This window comes from Branchiostoma lanceolatum, chromosome 3, assembly GCF_035083965.1.
Source record: "Branchiostoma lanceolatum isolate klBraLanc5 chromosome 3, klBraLanc5.hap2, whole genome shotgun sequence".
In the NCBI taxonomy this organism is placed as follows: Eukaryota; Metazoa; Chordata; class Leptocardii; order Amphioxiformes; family Branchiostomatidae; genus Branchiostoma; species Branchiostoma lanceolatum.
In genome coordinates this window covers 13,143,690-13,158,635 of record NC_089724.1, presented here as the reverse complement: position 1 = coordinate 13,158,635, position 14,946 = coordinate 13,143,690, and the positions used below count along the sequence as shown (strand labels likewise).

Below are 14,946 nucleotides of genomic sequence, written 5' to 3'. Positions count from 1 at the left end.
CATGTAACGTTTACGTTATAAGTAGAAGAAGTAAACGAAACTTTATTTTGCTGTTGTTTAAATAATCGTCTTGAGCTTGAAGCACGTGCGATTATCATATGCAAATCCAGCGAACAACGTGCGATGCATGGCGTGATGATATGTTCTTCCCATGATGCGCTAGCCTGCCATGATAAGGGTCCGAAAACACTTGACCTAGTTCGAATGCCTCGTTATTGAGGCCTTTCTTAGAGTGTATCAAACACCTTGATGTCTGAAGTGTGCATACCTCAGAAATCACTGTTGCTGCACGAGTAGATCTCTTAAAATTCATCGCTTTTTAGATCTGGCGGTATAATGATTAGTGGCGGTATTATGGTGTTATAAACGGAACCTGCGGCTTTGCACTGCACTGGTTTTCGTGTAAACTTAAACGATCTTAAACTCCTCACTGTCTCAGTTTTCGGACACTGCATGAAAATAAGCAAGCACGAATATAAAGTTCTTTCAGTGCGGTGGAGACTTCTGAAAGGAAGAGGGATATATTGATACTTTATCAGAAAATCCATTGAGTCTTCCCAAGGCTAGGAGGTTCAAATAGGGCTCTTGGACTTCTTTAATAGCGCTTTAGGACCCTTTAGAGCCTTTGGAATTTTGGACCCACTTTTCTCCCACTGTTGTAGAAATAGCACCTGTGATCTACTCCTGTACGTCACTTTTCACGGCCGTTGCTGTTGTCTCACCTCCGGCATGGCCATATTAGGTAACAGGGCGACATTTAAATTCCTCAGGTGTGTCAATAACCCGGGGTTGTAACGGACGCGCTCTCGTTCCCAGACCCTGACATCATCGGTCACGTGATCGCGGGGCAGTGTGAAGATCTCAGGAATGTGCCGATCTATTTTTCCTCCCTCCGGAACGATAAGACAATCACAAAGAAGTCTCGCTAGAAACATAAAGCGTTGACTAAATATTATAACTTTTTCATAAACTCTTTCAAACAGGATAACTTAAAAACTCATTCTTTCTTAGATTCGATTCTCCAGTAAAAAGAAATATCGAAGTCAACCGGAAGTACCTGTTCCCACAGGGAGGTGAAACACTAGGAGGAACAGCCCAGACTGGCCCACACAAAGTGAAGGTGGAGTCAAATAACAGTTGTTTTGCGTCGGACGCCTAGTTTTCCTAAGTGGGTAATATTCCGTCTGCAACGGAGAGATACGATTAGAATTCTGCAAGGTAAGGCTCTCATCATGTTGTTGATAAGTTTTTCCGACTTAATCTGTAGCAATTTTGTATATTTTAGAGGCAAACGGCTGAACGATATGGGAACTGAAACGTCCCAAGTCCGGATCACGACTCGCCCTCCCCACGCGCGTCTCTTTAGATCACGCATTTTTGGCCAGTATAATATTTCCTCAACATTAGCAAGATCAGGAACATCTGTTGCTGCTATGTACTGATTCCTTATGTCGGTTGTAGAGCTATGACAGCATTTTTAGTATGAATGTTGGAATAAGCTGGTGTTTGGGTGGTTCGTTTGCCTCCTTATTTTGCAGTGATGGCTGACAGCCAACATGGCGTTCGGAAATTTGAATCAAGGCAAAATAACTTCCGGTTTACATCATTCTTCTTGTGCGTAGATCACTTGTTGAGCTCCAGTCTGACGTCTTCTCTTCCTGTATAACCCTTTTACATTATTTTCCTACGGACGTTCTCTGCACTGTAGTTTAATATATGCAAAATTGTTGAAATCATTGCCTTTCAAAAATTATAGCTTCCCAACTTTGGTGATGAAGCTATATAAAGACAAATTGGTTTACTCTGCTTAGTCACTGTTGTGGCTTTGTTTTCACATTTTCCACTGACTCAGTATCTATTTCCTAGGGTCAGGATCACAGGAACAGAGAATTATGACATCAGAATAAATCTCCAATTGTTTTTCACGTTTTTATTGACAGTCCCAGTAGTCTGTGTATTTTACAGATATTCATGTCTGCCCTGTGTACTGTTGTTTACCCAGTGTCAGTGGGTCCTGTGGGAAAGTTAGCACTTCCAAAAACATGGCTGTTTGAACCCCATGACTGTAACGGGGAGAAAACAGTGCAAACAAGTTTGTAGATTGAAATTAAAGCTGGAACCAAACAGACTTCCAGGTGTTAAATTTTTATTGTACTTTTATTGGATTTGTCACGTTTGTGACCATGAATATTTTGTTCAACACTGCAGCCAATAACTTATAAGTAAAAATGACTATTTCACAACCAACTGCCTGAAGTTATTGGGACCAGATATTGTTGGTCACGCCTCTAATTTTGATTTTCTTGGAGAATCCCAAAGGTGAAACCAAGATGTTAGACATGATGTGGAACTTCAACAGTGGAAGGACAACGTCTTGTCTCCTATGTCAATAGAAGTATTGTTGGGGAAACTTCACACCTTGATGAAATAAAATATGAAAAGGAAAGACAGGTTTGGTTAGCGTGTATAGATGTATTTTTGGGCAAGACCAGTAGAAATATATTAGGTGCTTTGTTTTAAAGCTCAGCTTCATACTTTGAGTGGAAGTTGAATAGGATTAGGAAGTCAAAATATGATTTAAGGCAGACAAGTTGAGTCTTACATGCAGCAGCCGTTCATAAATATTTTGCCTGTCATTGATCCTAGCAAGAAAGATTAACTTGCAGCAGCTGGATTTGAAACAACCTGCAGCTGGCATCACACTAATACATCCTATGATCCTGGCACTTTGTTGTCTGACCTAGAAAGTGGTCGCCTGGTTGTGTCAGCCTTGAGGTAAACAAGCTGAAGGACAACAGTCCTTCCTGTGTCTGGTTACAGTATTTGCAGGGTGCGAAATACTTTTTTGAGCCAGGTTGCACGGTCTGCAACCTGGGTAGAAAGCTAGGTTGCCCGTCAGAATTTCAGGTTGCCCCACCTAAAATTCACTGATTTCTTGAAATTATATTTTGTAAGTAGTACTACATAGTATTAAATAGCCTTTAACAATATAACTGGTGCTAAAATGTGCTTTTGTTTCAAAATAAAATTCAATGATTTACAATGTAAATAAAACACCACAACCCACAACAAACTTATACAATTCATGTGTAACACGGCTATTTTTTTAGTACAAATAAATCCTTTTTTCAACCCCCATAGACTTTTTGCTTTTTCTGCTCTAGGAAGAGTTACACTGCAATAGTTACACTGCAATAGGACTTGTACCTGTACATTATTCTCATCCCTCACATAAAAGTTGCTACTGGGCATATTTTCAAAATCTAATAAAAGTACCCCCGGAATAAAATAACCTATATTTTTTATTGAAAAATTCACAGGTGGGTTATTAATGATATACATGTATGATAATCATAAGATAAATACAATTATAGTCTATGTCATTGTCCAGTTTTTATCTCACTGTCACAACATTTTAACAACTTTGTTTATTCTATAATCATTTTTGCCAAGTAAAGATTTTTTAAATCCCAGCTTATTATTAGTAAAGTGGCTCCATCTCCACTTCTGCAATTTTTAATTTTGCCCCCAAAAGGCACACTAGCAACATTTCGCCCATAGAAATACACAGCAACTCAAACACTGCCCTCTACCAGTTGTTGCTGGTACTGCAGATTGCACGTCATTACTCTCGCGCAATCACGCGATATCCAGCGAGAGTCGATGAATTCAACATGGCGGCAAAGAGCCGAGCGCTGAGCCGCGCTCTCTTTCCGACGAAAGATTTTGCGTTTCAGGCACATTAAAACAGGTTGACTATGGATGCAAACGAGTGAAAAAGTATCGGTAACTTTATTAACTTGTTTAGTTGGGGGTCGATTTATATTTTTGGTTTGAAAATTTACGAGACTGAGAGCGAGTGTGTGTGCACACCACACGGGTGTGTGAGCTTCCTTGGTCCAATTATTTTCTACTTCGTCAAGTAATTGCCGCAAAATCGATTTCTCCGGCCCAAAATTCAGGTAGCGCACCGCGCAACCTGGGTTAAGAGATAAGTTGCGCCAACCGAAATATTGTTGCGCTGCGCAAGTGCGCAACCGGGTATTTCGCACCCTGATTTGCCATCAGTTGTTGGCAAATAGTTTGTACAATTGCCATATATAGACATGAGTGTTCATGTTCTTGCAACTTACCATGTACTTAGCTAATTATGTTATTTTTGATTTTATATTTCAGTGGGACAGTAAACTAAAGCACAACAGGATAAGATGGCTTCACCAGGAGGTACCCTGAAATGGGACCCTAAGAATCTGGAGATCAAGACACACTCTGTGGAGAAGACACTGGAACCACTGGTCACACAGGTCAGTCTGCAAAATGATCTTGAAACTTCCAATGAAGATTCCAAAGTCAGTTCCAAACAGAAGTTGAAACAAGTTCATGTGATTGTGATTTTTCTTGCTTAGGTCACAACACTTGTGAACACCAAAGGGAACTCTGGGAAGAAGAAGGGTCGCTCCAAGAAGGCCCACGTGCTGAGTGCCTTAGTCAAGAAGGCCACAGAGACCTTCATCGACAAGGGGGAGATAATCGCAAAGGACTATCCAGACATCCAGGATGACATGATGGCAGCCATCGATGACTGCAAGAAGACAGGTTTGAAAGATGTCGTGTCTATGGTTAGACATATATATCAAAGAATAACGCATTGGTAGTAGTGTCATTCTGTGCTATCAGAAACAAGAACATGATGTTGGTACAGTGTTGCAAGAGGATTGTTATACCTCTGTCCAAGCCAGTAAAGTTGAGTGCTGAATTCTCTGCCTGATCTGCCCTACATTTGTGCCTGGGAATGAGACCACTTGCCCACAAAGCAAATACAGAAATGCCAAACAGTCACCAGACATAGCAGTGTGTTGTTGATAGAATTCCTCGACTGCGTACTTGAGCTGGATTTCAGACAGTTTGGTACACATCTGTAAGACACATGTTTAGAAAACCACACAAAAGGGCATAATAAATCCAGCTGATTTGTGCTTTAACCATGGAAGCCATGGGTTGTACCATCTGTTTTGTGGCCAGGATATCACATGCTCTTGCAGCTTTTGTCCCAGGTTTTTTGTTAAGGGGTTCTGTATCTTTTGTGGAGTAGCCATCTGTGTCTAGTTCAGGAATGTGGTAGCACATCCAAGCCGGACTGTGTTTACTAACTTAGTGACAAGACACTTGGCTACTAGTAATTTATAAAATAATGGAGGACAGGAGATGACCCAGAAAAAGTTTTTGTCCTCTCTCCTACCATGCTCAATGCTTTACTGAATGGTTTTAGTAAGTTTTAACCCAGTCAGTGTTTAAAAAAATTACAGCAAAAGGTGAACATGGCCATTTTAGTTCTCCCACACATAGGCTAGTCCTATCAAGTCTGGTGAAATTTCAAACTTATTAGCTAAGCTCCCTTGATATCTGTTAACCCATCTTGGCTTTTATTTGTGGATTAAGATTTTAAGAAGGCAAAAACACAAGACTGCAGCTCACACAGCACATAATCAGTCTTTTACAACACTACAAATTAATTTCCATTCCACAGGGGACACCATGTACGCTGCCTCCCAGGAGTTTGCGGACGACCCCTGCTCCTCCATGAAGCGGGGAGCCATGGTGCGTGCCGCCCGCGCCTTGCTGTCTGCCGTCACCAGACTGCTCATCATCGCTGACATGGCTGACGTGCACATGTTACTGAAGCACCTCCGCATCGTGAGTTTGAGCCCACAATATGTGTGGTTTTACTTTCTAACTTTTAGTCTCCAATTTACACTTTTTGGTGGGACTGGTGAACGTTTTTGGGGTTGCCATATGCATGTGTTAAATCTTGTTGTTTTCCTTGGTCCTCTAGGTGGAGGAGTCCCTTGAGAGGGTACGCCAGGCACAGGACCAGCAGGCCCTGAACAACGCCTTCCGCCAGTACGGCAAAGATGTGGTGGGACTCAACGATATCGCCATGAAGAGACAGAACGTAAGTGCTTGTTGTCTTCTGTGACTCAAAACACCCGTGGCTTTTGACAAATAGGTTTTTACACCAACAGACAGCACAACATAACAGTCTTCACAAGAGTCAAATTAATCTCATAATTTACCATATCAGACAGCCTTTCACCACATGTTTATGATTAATGAAACATTTTTTCCGATTCTTGCCCAGGACTTGATTGACCCAGCTCGCCGTGATGAGATGGCAGCTGCTCGTAACACACTGAAGAAGAACAGCATGATGCTGTACACCGCCTCCAAGGCTTTCCTGCGCCACCCTGATGTAGCTGCAGCCAAGGCCAACCGTGACTACGTGTACAAACAGGTCTGCGATGCCGTCAACTCGCTCTCCAACGCGGCGCAGGCTTCCGGACCTGCGGATCCTCATCCTTATGAAGGGGCTGGCGAGCTGGCTGCAGCACTGGATGAGTTCGATGTAAGTCATAATGCACAAGATTCCCGCCAAACTAGGGAAAACATATTTCATCATACCATAATTTTGACAGGAATGGCCTGTTTTTGTTTCAGCATTTCAAGCAGAAATCATAGCGCCCCCTTTCCCTTCAGATCAGTGATGTGTGCATTTAGTGTTATTCTGAAGTACACAAAAGCAACAAAGTTTGCTGTAAAGTTTACCATCACATCCAGGTTGGGGAAACACTCCATACTAAACGCCAAGCAGATGTTGTGTTCCCCAGTCAACATAACATCCTTGTATATTCGTACGTGCTGTTTCTTTCACATTTCGGTGGTTGGTATTTTCCTTGAGGTCACTTACATTTCCTTGCCCCCCTCTCCCACTATTGTTACCACATTTATGATCCCTGTGATTTGTTTATTTCTCTGTACTCAATATTCCAGTGGTGCCTCTCAGCACTTTCTCTCAACAGAGCAGTTTGTCTTGACCACGGATAGATGCAGCTTTACTGTATCGTGATATGATATCAAAGCCTCCTTTGGTTACTAGTGCAAAGAGATGTTCACACAGTGATTGTATACAAAGCTAATGTCCTTCAGACACTTTTCTATAAAACGAACACAAAAAGTGGTCTTGACAAAGTGTTCCTATGAAGGGAAAGTCTGCTTCATTCTTTGCTTCTACTTTTATGGTTTGGTGCTATGGCTTTATTTTCCTTTTATCGTCTGGAGGGTCGACGTAGGCGGGACCTTCTCTCTCGTGCTATGGATGATTTCGATGTAAGTACACGTCCCAGCTCACAGTCTGTGTTCCTCTCTCCTAGCAGTGCATGCCTGTCTCACTCCCACTATTTGTTGCCTAATCTCAAACTCTTGTACACTTGACACCACATGCATGTGTTTAACTTAGTGGTACTTGGCGGTATTCACTGTACTAATGACATTGAGTCAAAGATTAGATAATTTTTTTAACATTGCTGCTGTCTGTTACAGTTAGGCAAATGGGCATCACTAACATATTTCATGAAGAAAAAAGTTGTTACTAGTAACATCTACATTTTACAAAGAAATGCCAGCATCAACATGTTTTAAAACAATGCTGTGGTTGTGGTCTAACAGGAACTTCATGTTTACCCTGCACTGGTATCATGCAGTTTGTGTTGTGATTTGTAGCTTTTAATCTTTCAAGAAGTGATACATGTCATGACAATTTTCAAGTCTGCGGCATCATCTAAGTTTGGTAACCATATAAACTGGTTGGATGGATTTGCTTTATTACGAAAAAAATTGATTTAATCACGAAACCTTGTTTCCCTATCTCTGCAGCAAAAGATCGTGATGGACCCCGCCAGCTACAACGAGGTGCGAACGCGCCCGTCCCTGGAGGAGCGCCTGGAGAGCATCATCAGTGGCGCGGCGCTCATGGCGGACTCGTCGTGCACGCGTGACGACCGGCGAGAGCGCATCGTTGCCGAGTGTAACGCTGTGAGGCAGGCTCTGCAGGACCTGCTGACGGAGTACATGAACTGTGTAAGTTGAAGGACCTTTCAAGTTCTTACATTTCACGGTCACTTGCAAAAGTTAGGAATTAGCTAACATTGGTCAGTACTTGCCAAAATTACAAAAGTCATCCTTTGCTTCCAAAAGAGGGAAGCAGTTGTCGTTGTGTAGTGCTTGTTAGTCTCTGTTGTTTCTTTGTGTGTATGTGTGTGTGTGTAAGTTGTGTAACATATGATAAAAGTCAAGTTGTGTTGTCTCACAGGCTGGTGGGCGGAAGACCAAGGAGCTGGATGAAGCTGTGGACAGGATGCACAAGAAGACCAGGGATCTCCGCAGACAGGTATGTCTGAATCTTTTAACTTGGAAAATTTTTTAATGGAGGCATTTCTACCCCGAGTACCTTGATTGTGTATTTGTATGTATGTGACTTGCTGTAAGTCTAATTTTTGTCGATCTCTGTGATTTCCAGCTGCGCAAGGCCGTGGTGGACCACGTGTCGGACTCCTTCCTGGAGACCAACGTTCCCCTGCTGGTGCTGATCGAAGCGGCAAAGCGCGGGAATGAGAAGGAGGTTAAGGAATACGCCCAGGTGTTCCGTGAGCACGCCAACAAGCTGGTTGAGGTAAGCTTTGACATGTTGAGCCATGTCACTCCTGCTTTTGTATCCATATTGGTTTGTATAGATTTTGATGACTCAGATCAAAGCTATCAAAAAATTATGTATGCAAAACAATTTTCCTCTCTGACAATGAATGTTCATCTCCATAGGTGGCCAACCTGGCCTGTTCAATGTCCAACAACGAGGAGGGGGTGAAGCTTGTCCGCCTGGCAGCCAATCAGATTGAGAACCTCTGTCCTCAAGTCATCAACGCTGCCCTGACCTTGGCAGCCCGCCCTCGCAGCAAGGTCGCGCAGGAGAACATGGACGTGTTCCGTGACCAGTGGGAGACGCAGGTGCGCCTGCTGACGGAGGCCGTGGATGACATCACATCCATCGATGATTTCCTGGCTGTTTCTGGTATGTTCTGCCATAAAACACACTTTATCTGGACCCGTAAAAGTGTTTGCTGTATGTTTCAGTTTTTATGGAAGAAATTTGTGTCACCTCTTTATGATCATGAAGACAGTAAAAGTTTCTAAATGTGTAAGATTTTGTCTCATGTAGTCTTATTCTTGAAATTTTCACTTATTCTAAATTTTCACTGAAGTAGCCGTTTGGCTACCGATACTCTATTGGTTATGGGATTAGGCCACCATTTTCCACAAACCATTTGAAGTTCCGACTAATCCCATGTGTGATGTGCTTTACAGAACAACACATCCTGGAGGACGTCAACAAGTGCCTGCTGGCTCGCCAGGAGAACGACGCAGACTCGTTTGACCGTACAGCTGGGGCCATCAGGGGACGTGTCTCCCGCGTGTGTAACGTGGTGAACGCAGAGATGGACAACTATGAACCTGGGATCTACACGGAGAGAGTCAGGGAGGCTGTGATCTTGCTGGGTGACCAAGGTTTGTGTGATTTGGACATTTGTAGCCGTTTTGTATAGTTAAAAGTTACCAGTACATTTGGTAAACAATTGAGGGACATATTCTTGCACAAAAGTCTGTTGAGTAGTCATATTTCATGTTTCTCCATTGTTTACACACTCTAACACATCTGAGGCCAAGACACGTTTCTTTTAATCATGACATGAACATATCACACAAGTACTCAAATAACTTCACCTGCTTGTGCTTGTAATTTGTCTATATAAACTGATAATGATTTTTACTAAAATTTTTACAAATACCTCACCCTTTCCCTCCAGTGATGCCAGCTTTTACGGAGAGTGTTGAAATCGTGGTGGAGGCCTTGAGCCAGGACCCACCAAAGGAAACCGACGAGAACGAGCTGATCGACTCCTCTCGCAACGTGTACGAGGGTGTCCGTGATGTCAGGCGGGCAGTCCTGATGATCAGGGTACGTTTGTTTGGAACTGACACTAAAGTTGTGTTTTGTTTTGATGAGGGCCTAGTTAGTTCCAGTGCATGATTCAACTGGAAAGGAGGCATAAACTGCAGGCATAATTTTTGAGACAAAAAGAATGAAATGTATCCCAAAAAGGAAACTTAAAGCTGCATGGCTTTCATTGCTTCACTGACTAGAAGTCTTGCTGCATGTTGCCCTCTGGTATTGGCAGACTGCACTGGCATTAAGTCTTGCATCATGGCTTCTGTGTTTTATACTGAAGACTTTCTTCTGTTTGTTCTGTCTGGTTCTTTTCTCCACACGTTTTGTGCTTAGACGTAGCCCACGCTGTCTTGACTGAAAGCACAGTTCCACACCTGGCCAGTTTGCATGTCCCCCGTGTAAAGTGAGCCTGACTGTTCAAATGTTTAGTTTCCATGTTTTTAGTCTGATAAATGTCACTTGTTCATGGCCCCTGTTTGTTGTCACTTCTCTGCTCTTCTTCCTGTTCTGGTGTCTCCTCTGTGCAGTTAGCAGGAGAGTATATAAATCCTCTCCGCCCACCCCTGTTGGTAAGACTCAGTCTGATGTCTTGTGTGCCACATTTGTCAGTCTATAGTCTGAGGGGAAGGGTACTTAGAGTTAGATGAATGGTAGCTTTGCAACTGCCTGCTGTATAGGAATACCCAACGGCTTTATTGTTATGTGTTGTATGATTTAATACAGTATTTCCGAGGCATAAGAAAGTGTTGGAAAGTCAACCTTTACAAAATATTGTCCTATTGAAATTTGAATGATTTCATTATTTAGCATATTTGTGCTTGACATGTATAAAAGTATTCATTTCTTGGTTCAGAAATTGCAAAAAAAAATAGGTGAAAAGTATCTGTGCATGCCCTAAGTTGAATTGTAAAATTAAATAAAGCATACAATGCTGTATGTAGACCAGCAACGTAGTAATGTCACGTTGCCCACATGAAAGATCAACTTGTTCAATGTCTGCCTTTCATGTATTGAAATTTTTCTGTCTAACCATGAAGTTGCACCCCCTTGCAGAGCCCAGAGGAACTGGAGACAGACACAGAGTATGAAGATGAGGCATATGAGACCCACAGCAGATGTAAGTATGCTGGGTCTTGAACAGATAAGAATAGAATGTTTAAAATTATTTTAGGATTTCGTGGTTTGTACAACAAAAAAGACTTTCTGGGTGTCACTATGCAGGACACTTGCGTTTGATTTAAGCTGTAGCTAAATCGGTGAACAACCATCATTGGGTTTATAGGACCTTGCTGTGTAGTCATGTTTCAGTCTGATGTATAATATTTATATATTTTCTGTTTGATAATTTCAGCAAGTCGCATGACTGATGACAGAGAGCTGGAGGGATCCCAGGCTGGAGAGTTTGGCGGCAAGAGTGCCAGGGTATGGTGTCATGTGGATTTTCCTAGTCTTAAGTGTGAAACCTCTGGTACTTCTAGCAATTTTACCTATGAAAAACATCTTATAAAGCTTCAGACAGTCTGAGGTGGTCACCCACCTTACCTTACCTTACTTTACCACATGTGAAAGGTTATAGATGGACTGATTGACTAAGTGAATGAAAATGGTTGACAGGCCCTGATGAGAGAGCTTCCCGAGGAAGAGAAGAAGAAGATCGCTCAGCAGCTGGAGGTGTTCCGTGCCGAGAAGAGCAGGCTGGACGAAGAAATCGCCAAGTGGGACGACAGCGGCAATGACATCATCGTCCTGGCCAAACAGATGTGCATGATCATGATGGAGATGACAGACTTCACCCGGTTAGTGACATTAACTTATTAACTTGTTAGTTAACTATAGATCACACTTTAGGACTTAGTCTCCAGTTTCTCAAGCACCTTCGGCCTTATTTGACAGAGTCCTGTAACATTATAAAAGTTCTACTTGACCAAGTTTTGTTGTTACTTGTTCTACCACAGAGGCCATGGCCCGCTGAAGTCCACCATGGATGTCATCAACGCAGCCAAGAGGATTGCGGAGGCTGGCACCAAGATGGACAAGTTGGCCAGAGCCATTGCTGACCAGGTCAGTTGTGCCCAGTTGGAATGTGGAACTGAATTGATCTTCTCCCTCAGTATTCAGCACTTTACAGTAACCAGTTTTGCCCTGTGGGACCATGAATAACGTGCCCATTTCTGTCCCCATAGTGCCCGGAGTCCCAGACAAAGGACGACCTGTTGGCGTACTTGCAGAGAATTGCTCTGTTCTGCCACCAGCTCAACATCGCCAGTAAGGTGAAGGCTGAGGTGCAGAACATCAGCGGAGACCTCAGCGTGTCGGGGGTGAGTTTTACTTCAACAGCAACATGCTGTTTTATCATCCGTGAACCACCATCGCTTCTTGTTATTAATTTGACAGCAAATCCTCTTTAGAGGCAATAGCATGGATTGATTTGACGTAAACGGCATCTTAGCATTTTCTCTTTACAACAACGTAAAAATAGTTTCAGTGTTTTTTTCCATTTATTGCCATTCTTGATAACTCTCTATTATTGCGTTATCTGTCTATGACTTGCCCGTTTTCATCATGACTGTTATGTACAACCTATCCATGGACGAGCTCTCACCACAATTGCCTGTATAGTGCTGTTATCTCTCTACATACTCGTTGCCATACATGTTGAAGTTGTTGTTTATTGATGTCACAGCTGTGTATGAGGAGATGTCCACCTGTATTGCACTTTGCAAGATATGCCCAGTAATCCCATTCTTCTTTCATTTTCATATTCGATAGCCACACTGGGCGTCTATGGTAAGTTCTACAAAGTTGAGACGTCTGTCAAGTCTGCCTGATTTCTTAAGGTGGAATCACTTTTGACTGAAGTCTCGAGCAACCCTCTGACGACCCTTAGATCAGAAACCTGACGATTAGACTGTTAGACTAACACCTCCCCAAGCTCCGGTCTACAGACAAAAGTGGCTTCATTTTAGCAAATCATCAGAGTTTGCACTTCTTTTATTCCACCCACTTCTTTTGATTTGAGATATTTTCACCAACTTGAAGGTTAAGTTTATTTTCACTAAAAATGGGCATGCTGTATATGGCATGCATAGAAAAAGTCTTGAACTTGTACTAAGGAAATCACAACTCTAATTCTTTGAAGTTTTATAATATATAATTCTTTGGAATAACCTATGGTATAAATATATTGTCTCAGCTTTTCGCAAATTAACGTATCAAGTATCAAGCTAGGATCATTCAGAAAATAACTAGCTGTCACCAAACATGACCAGATAAACTGATATCATGTATATCATCCTTCTAGAAAAGATGTCCTGTCTCTGTAGTTAGTGATTTTGGGGACGATGAGGACATTTCTGACAGCTCTTGAAATGGTTCTTACAAGGTTTTCCTCCCAATGAAAATATTTTTGCTTTCCTCTCTGTAGTTGGACAGTGCCACTTCCCTGATCACAGCATCTAAGAACCTGATGAATGCTGTGGTGTTGACAGTCAAGTCTTGCTACGTCGCCTCCACTAAGTACAAGAAGGCCATGAAGAGCCACAATGTCAATGTGAGTACTGGCTTTGTAGTCTGTATTAAAGAAAGACTAAGGTGCTGGAATGTTGTTGCCTTAAAGATAGTTGGGAAGTTGTTGTCTTAAACTTTTTTGTAAGATTTTGGAAGGACTGTGTTTGCCAATATCACTTTGTGGGTGTCCTACAGAACCAAATTTGTACTGTGACATGGCCTTAGTCAGAGTGTAGAAGGTTAGATACACTTTGGATTGTTGTATAGTTGAACTCTGTGTATGACTTATACTATAAGCCTCAATGAAACCTTCTTGACCCCTCTGCCCAGTCCCCTGTGGTGATGTGGAAGATGAGGGCTCCTGAGAAGAAGCCACTCGTGAGGCGGGAGAAACCAGAGGAGTTGTCCGCCAAGGTCCGCAAGGGGTCACAGAAAAGGCACGTCTCACCCATCCAGGCGCTGAGCGAATTCTCGGGCAGAGATACATTCTAAGGGCCCATCGGATGAACTGAAGTTCACATGTATAGTTGCTTTGAATGAGCTTGTAATAGAACTTTTACATCTCCTGTATAGCTTGATATGGAAACTTTGTAACACCATGTATGGGATCGTAACAAATGGGCCTAATGCTGGCACTACGAGCACTACCATTGGTCAGTCAGTAATGCTGCTGTTGCATTAAGGGAAGAGTTAACATACATTCAGATAAGTAATCACTTTTACCACCGAAGACAAGCCTGAAGGAATCAAGTTTGTAATTCTTTAAGTATGGTGTTTTACCTTGCATTTGCCAAAGGAATTTTAAATGCTCCAGTAAGTGGTGATATGAATGATGAATCAATGAGTCTTAATTACACTGTCTAAAACGTAGACATATTTGTGAGCATGGTTTTATAGTGTATAATTTTATACATAGTCAACAGATTGTGAGCAGTTTTCCTGACATGGAATAGTGGGAAGAAACACTTGACACCACCCACAGCTGACATGGAACTGGGAAGAGAATGTTTTTTTGCCACTTATTGCACTCCACGGTCACATTCCATTCTATTTTATAGTACTAGTTTATTCATTGTGTTGTCTCTTTTTGTGTACCAGGGTCTGTAAGTTGCTTTGATACAATAAGAAGTATGATGAGAGAGTTTCCCAACAATTACTCTTTTTCAAAAACATAATTGCTTTGTTATTGAGGTTGCTGTACTGGCTATCTTTTTGGACGTTCAAGATTCTGGGCACAATTGTGACCAGAAAATTGATACTCTGACTTTTGTGTTAACTATGATTCTTAAGATGGCAGTGCCTTTTTCTTGTAGAAAGAACATGTTTGGTGTCAAATGTAAAGATGAAGGTAGAATCTATGCCATACTAGTGTTTGACAGAAAGTGATATTTTTGTAAAGGTGACTTCCAGCTGGGTATACACTAAAAGTGAGTCTGGGCTGGGAGTATCTAACCAAAATGTACTCTGCATGTAATAAAACTTTCCATGTAGTATCTGGTGGATTTGAAAGTATACTGCTGACTTACGTGCACCTGGATATGATTAAGGGCAGGTAGTTTGCTTTACTTTGAGCAATAAACGAGCAGGTATCTGATGCTAGT

The 14,946-nt window shown here is 42.2% G+C and overlaps 1 protein-coding gene across 4 annotated transcripts; it reads left to right on the top strand.

Moving 5' to 3' along the window:
• The first annotated feature begins 1,082 nt into the window (after nt 1-1,082).
• Nucleotides 1,083-14,939, top strand: LOC136430387 (catenin alpha-2-like). Of its 4 annotated transcripts, XM_066420936.1 has the most exons (22): nt 1,083-1,218; nt 4,177-4,304; nt 4,407-4,596; nt 5,528-5,694; nt 5,834-5,953; nt 6,140-6,403; nt 7,117-7,164; nt 7,711-7,914; nt 8,147-8,224; nt 8,354-8,506; nt 8,653-8,902; nt 9,196-9,396; nt 9,696-9,847; nt 10,366-10,407; nt 10,892-10,955; nt 11,190-11,260; nt 11,453-11,634; nt 11,794-11,899; nt 12,022-12,156; nt 12,608-12,625; nt 13,263-13,388; nt 13,676-14,939. In XM_066420936.1, exons 2-22 carry the CDS (start codon nt 4,209-4,211, stop codon nt 13,835-13,837), a joined length of 2,829 nt encoding a protein of 942 aa, XP_066277033.1. In that variant the 5' UTR covers nt 1,083-1,218; nt 4,177-4,208; the 3' UTR covers nt 13,838-14,939. The 4 variants fall into 4 exon arrangements, with proteins under 4 accessions (XP_066277033.1, XP_066277035.1, XP_066277034.1 ...); XM_066420938.1 differs by lacking the exon at nt 7,117-7,164; XM_066420937.1 differs by lacking the exon at nt 10,366-10,407.
• The last annotated feature ends 7 nt before the right edge of the window (nt 14,940-14,946 follow it).

Bases quoted from the DNA above. Each gene is read 5' to 3' on its own strand.
- LOC136430387 (XM_066420936.1), top strand. From the start codon at position 4,209: ATGGCTTCACCAGGAGGTACCCTGAAATGGGACCCTAAGAATCTGGAG. The intron at 4,305-4,406 runs GTCAGTCTGCAA...TTTCTTGCTTAG, and splicing joins TGGAACCACTGGTCACACAG to GTCACAACACTTGTGAACAC. The intron at 5,695-5,833 runs GTGAGTTTGAGC...TTGGTCCTCTAG, and splicing joins TACTGAAGCACCTCCGCATC to GTGGAGGAGTCCCTTGAGAG.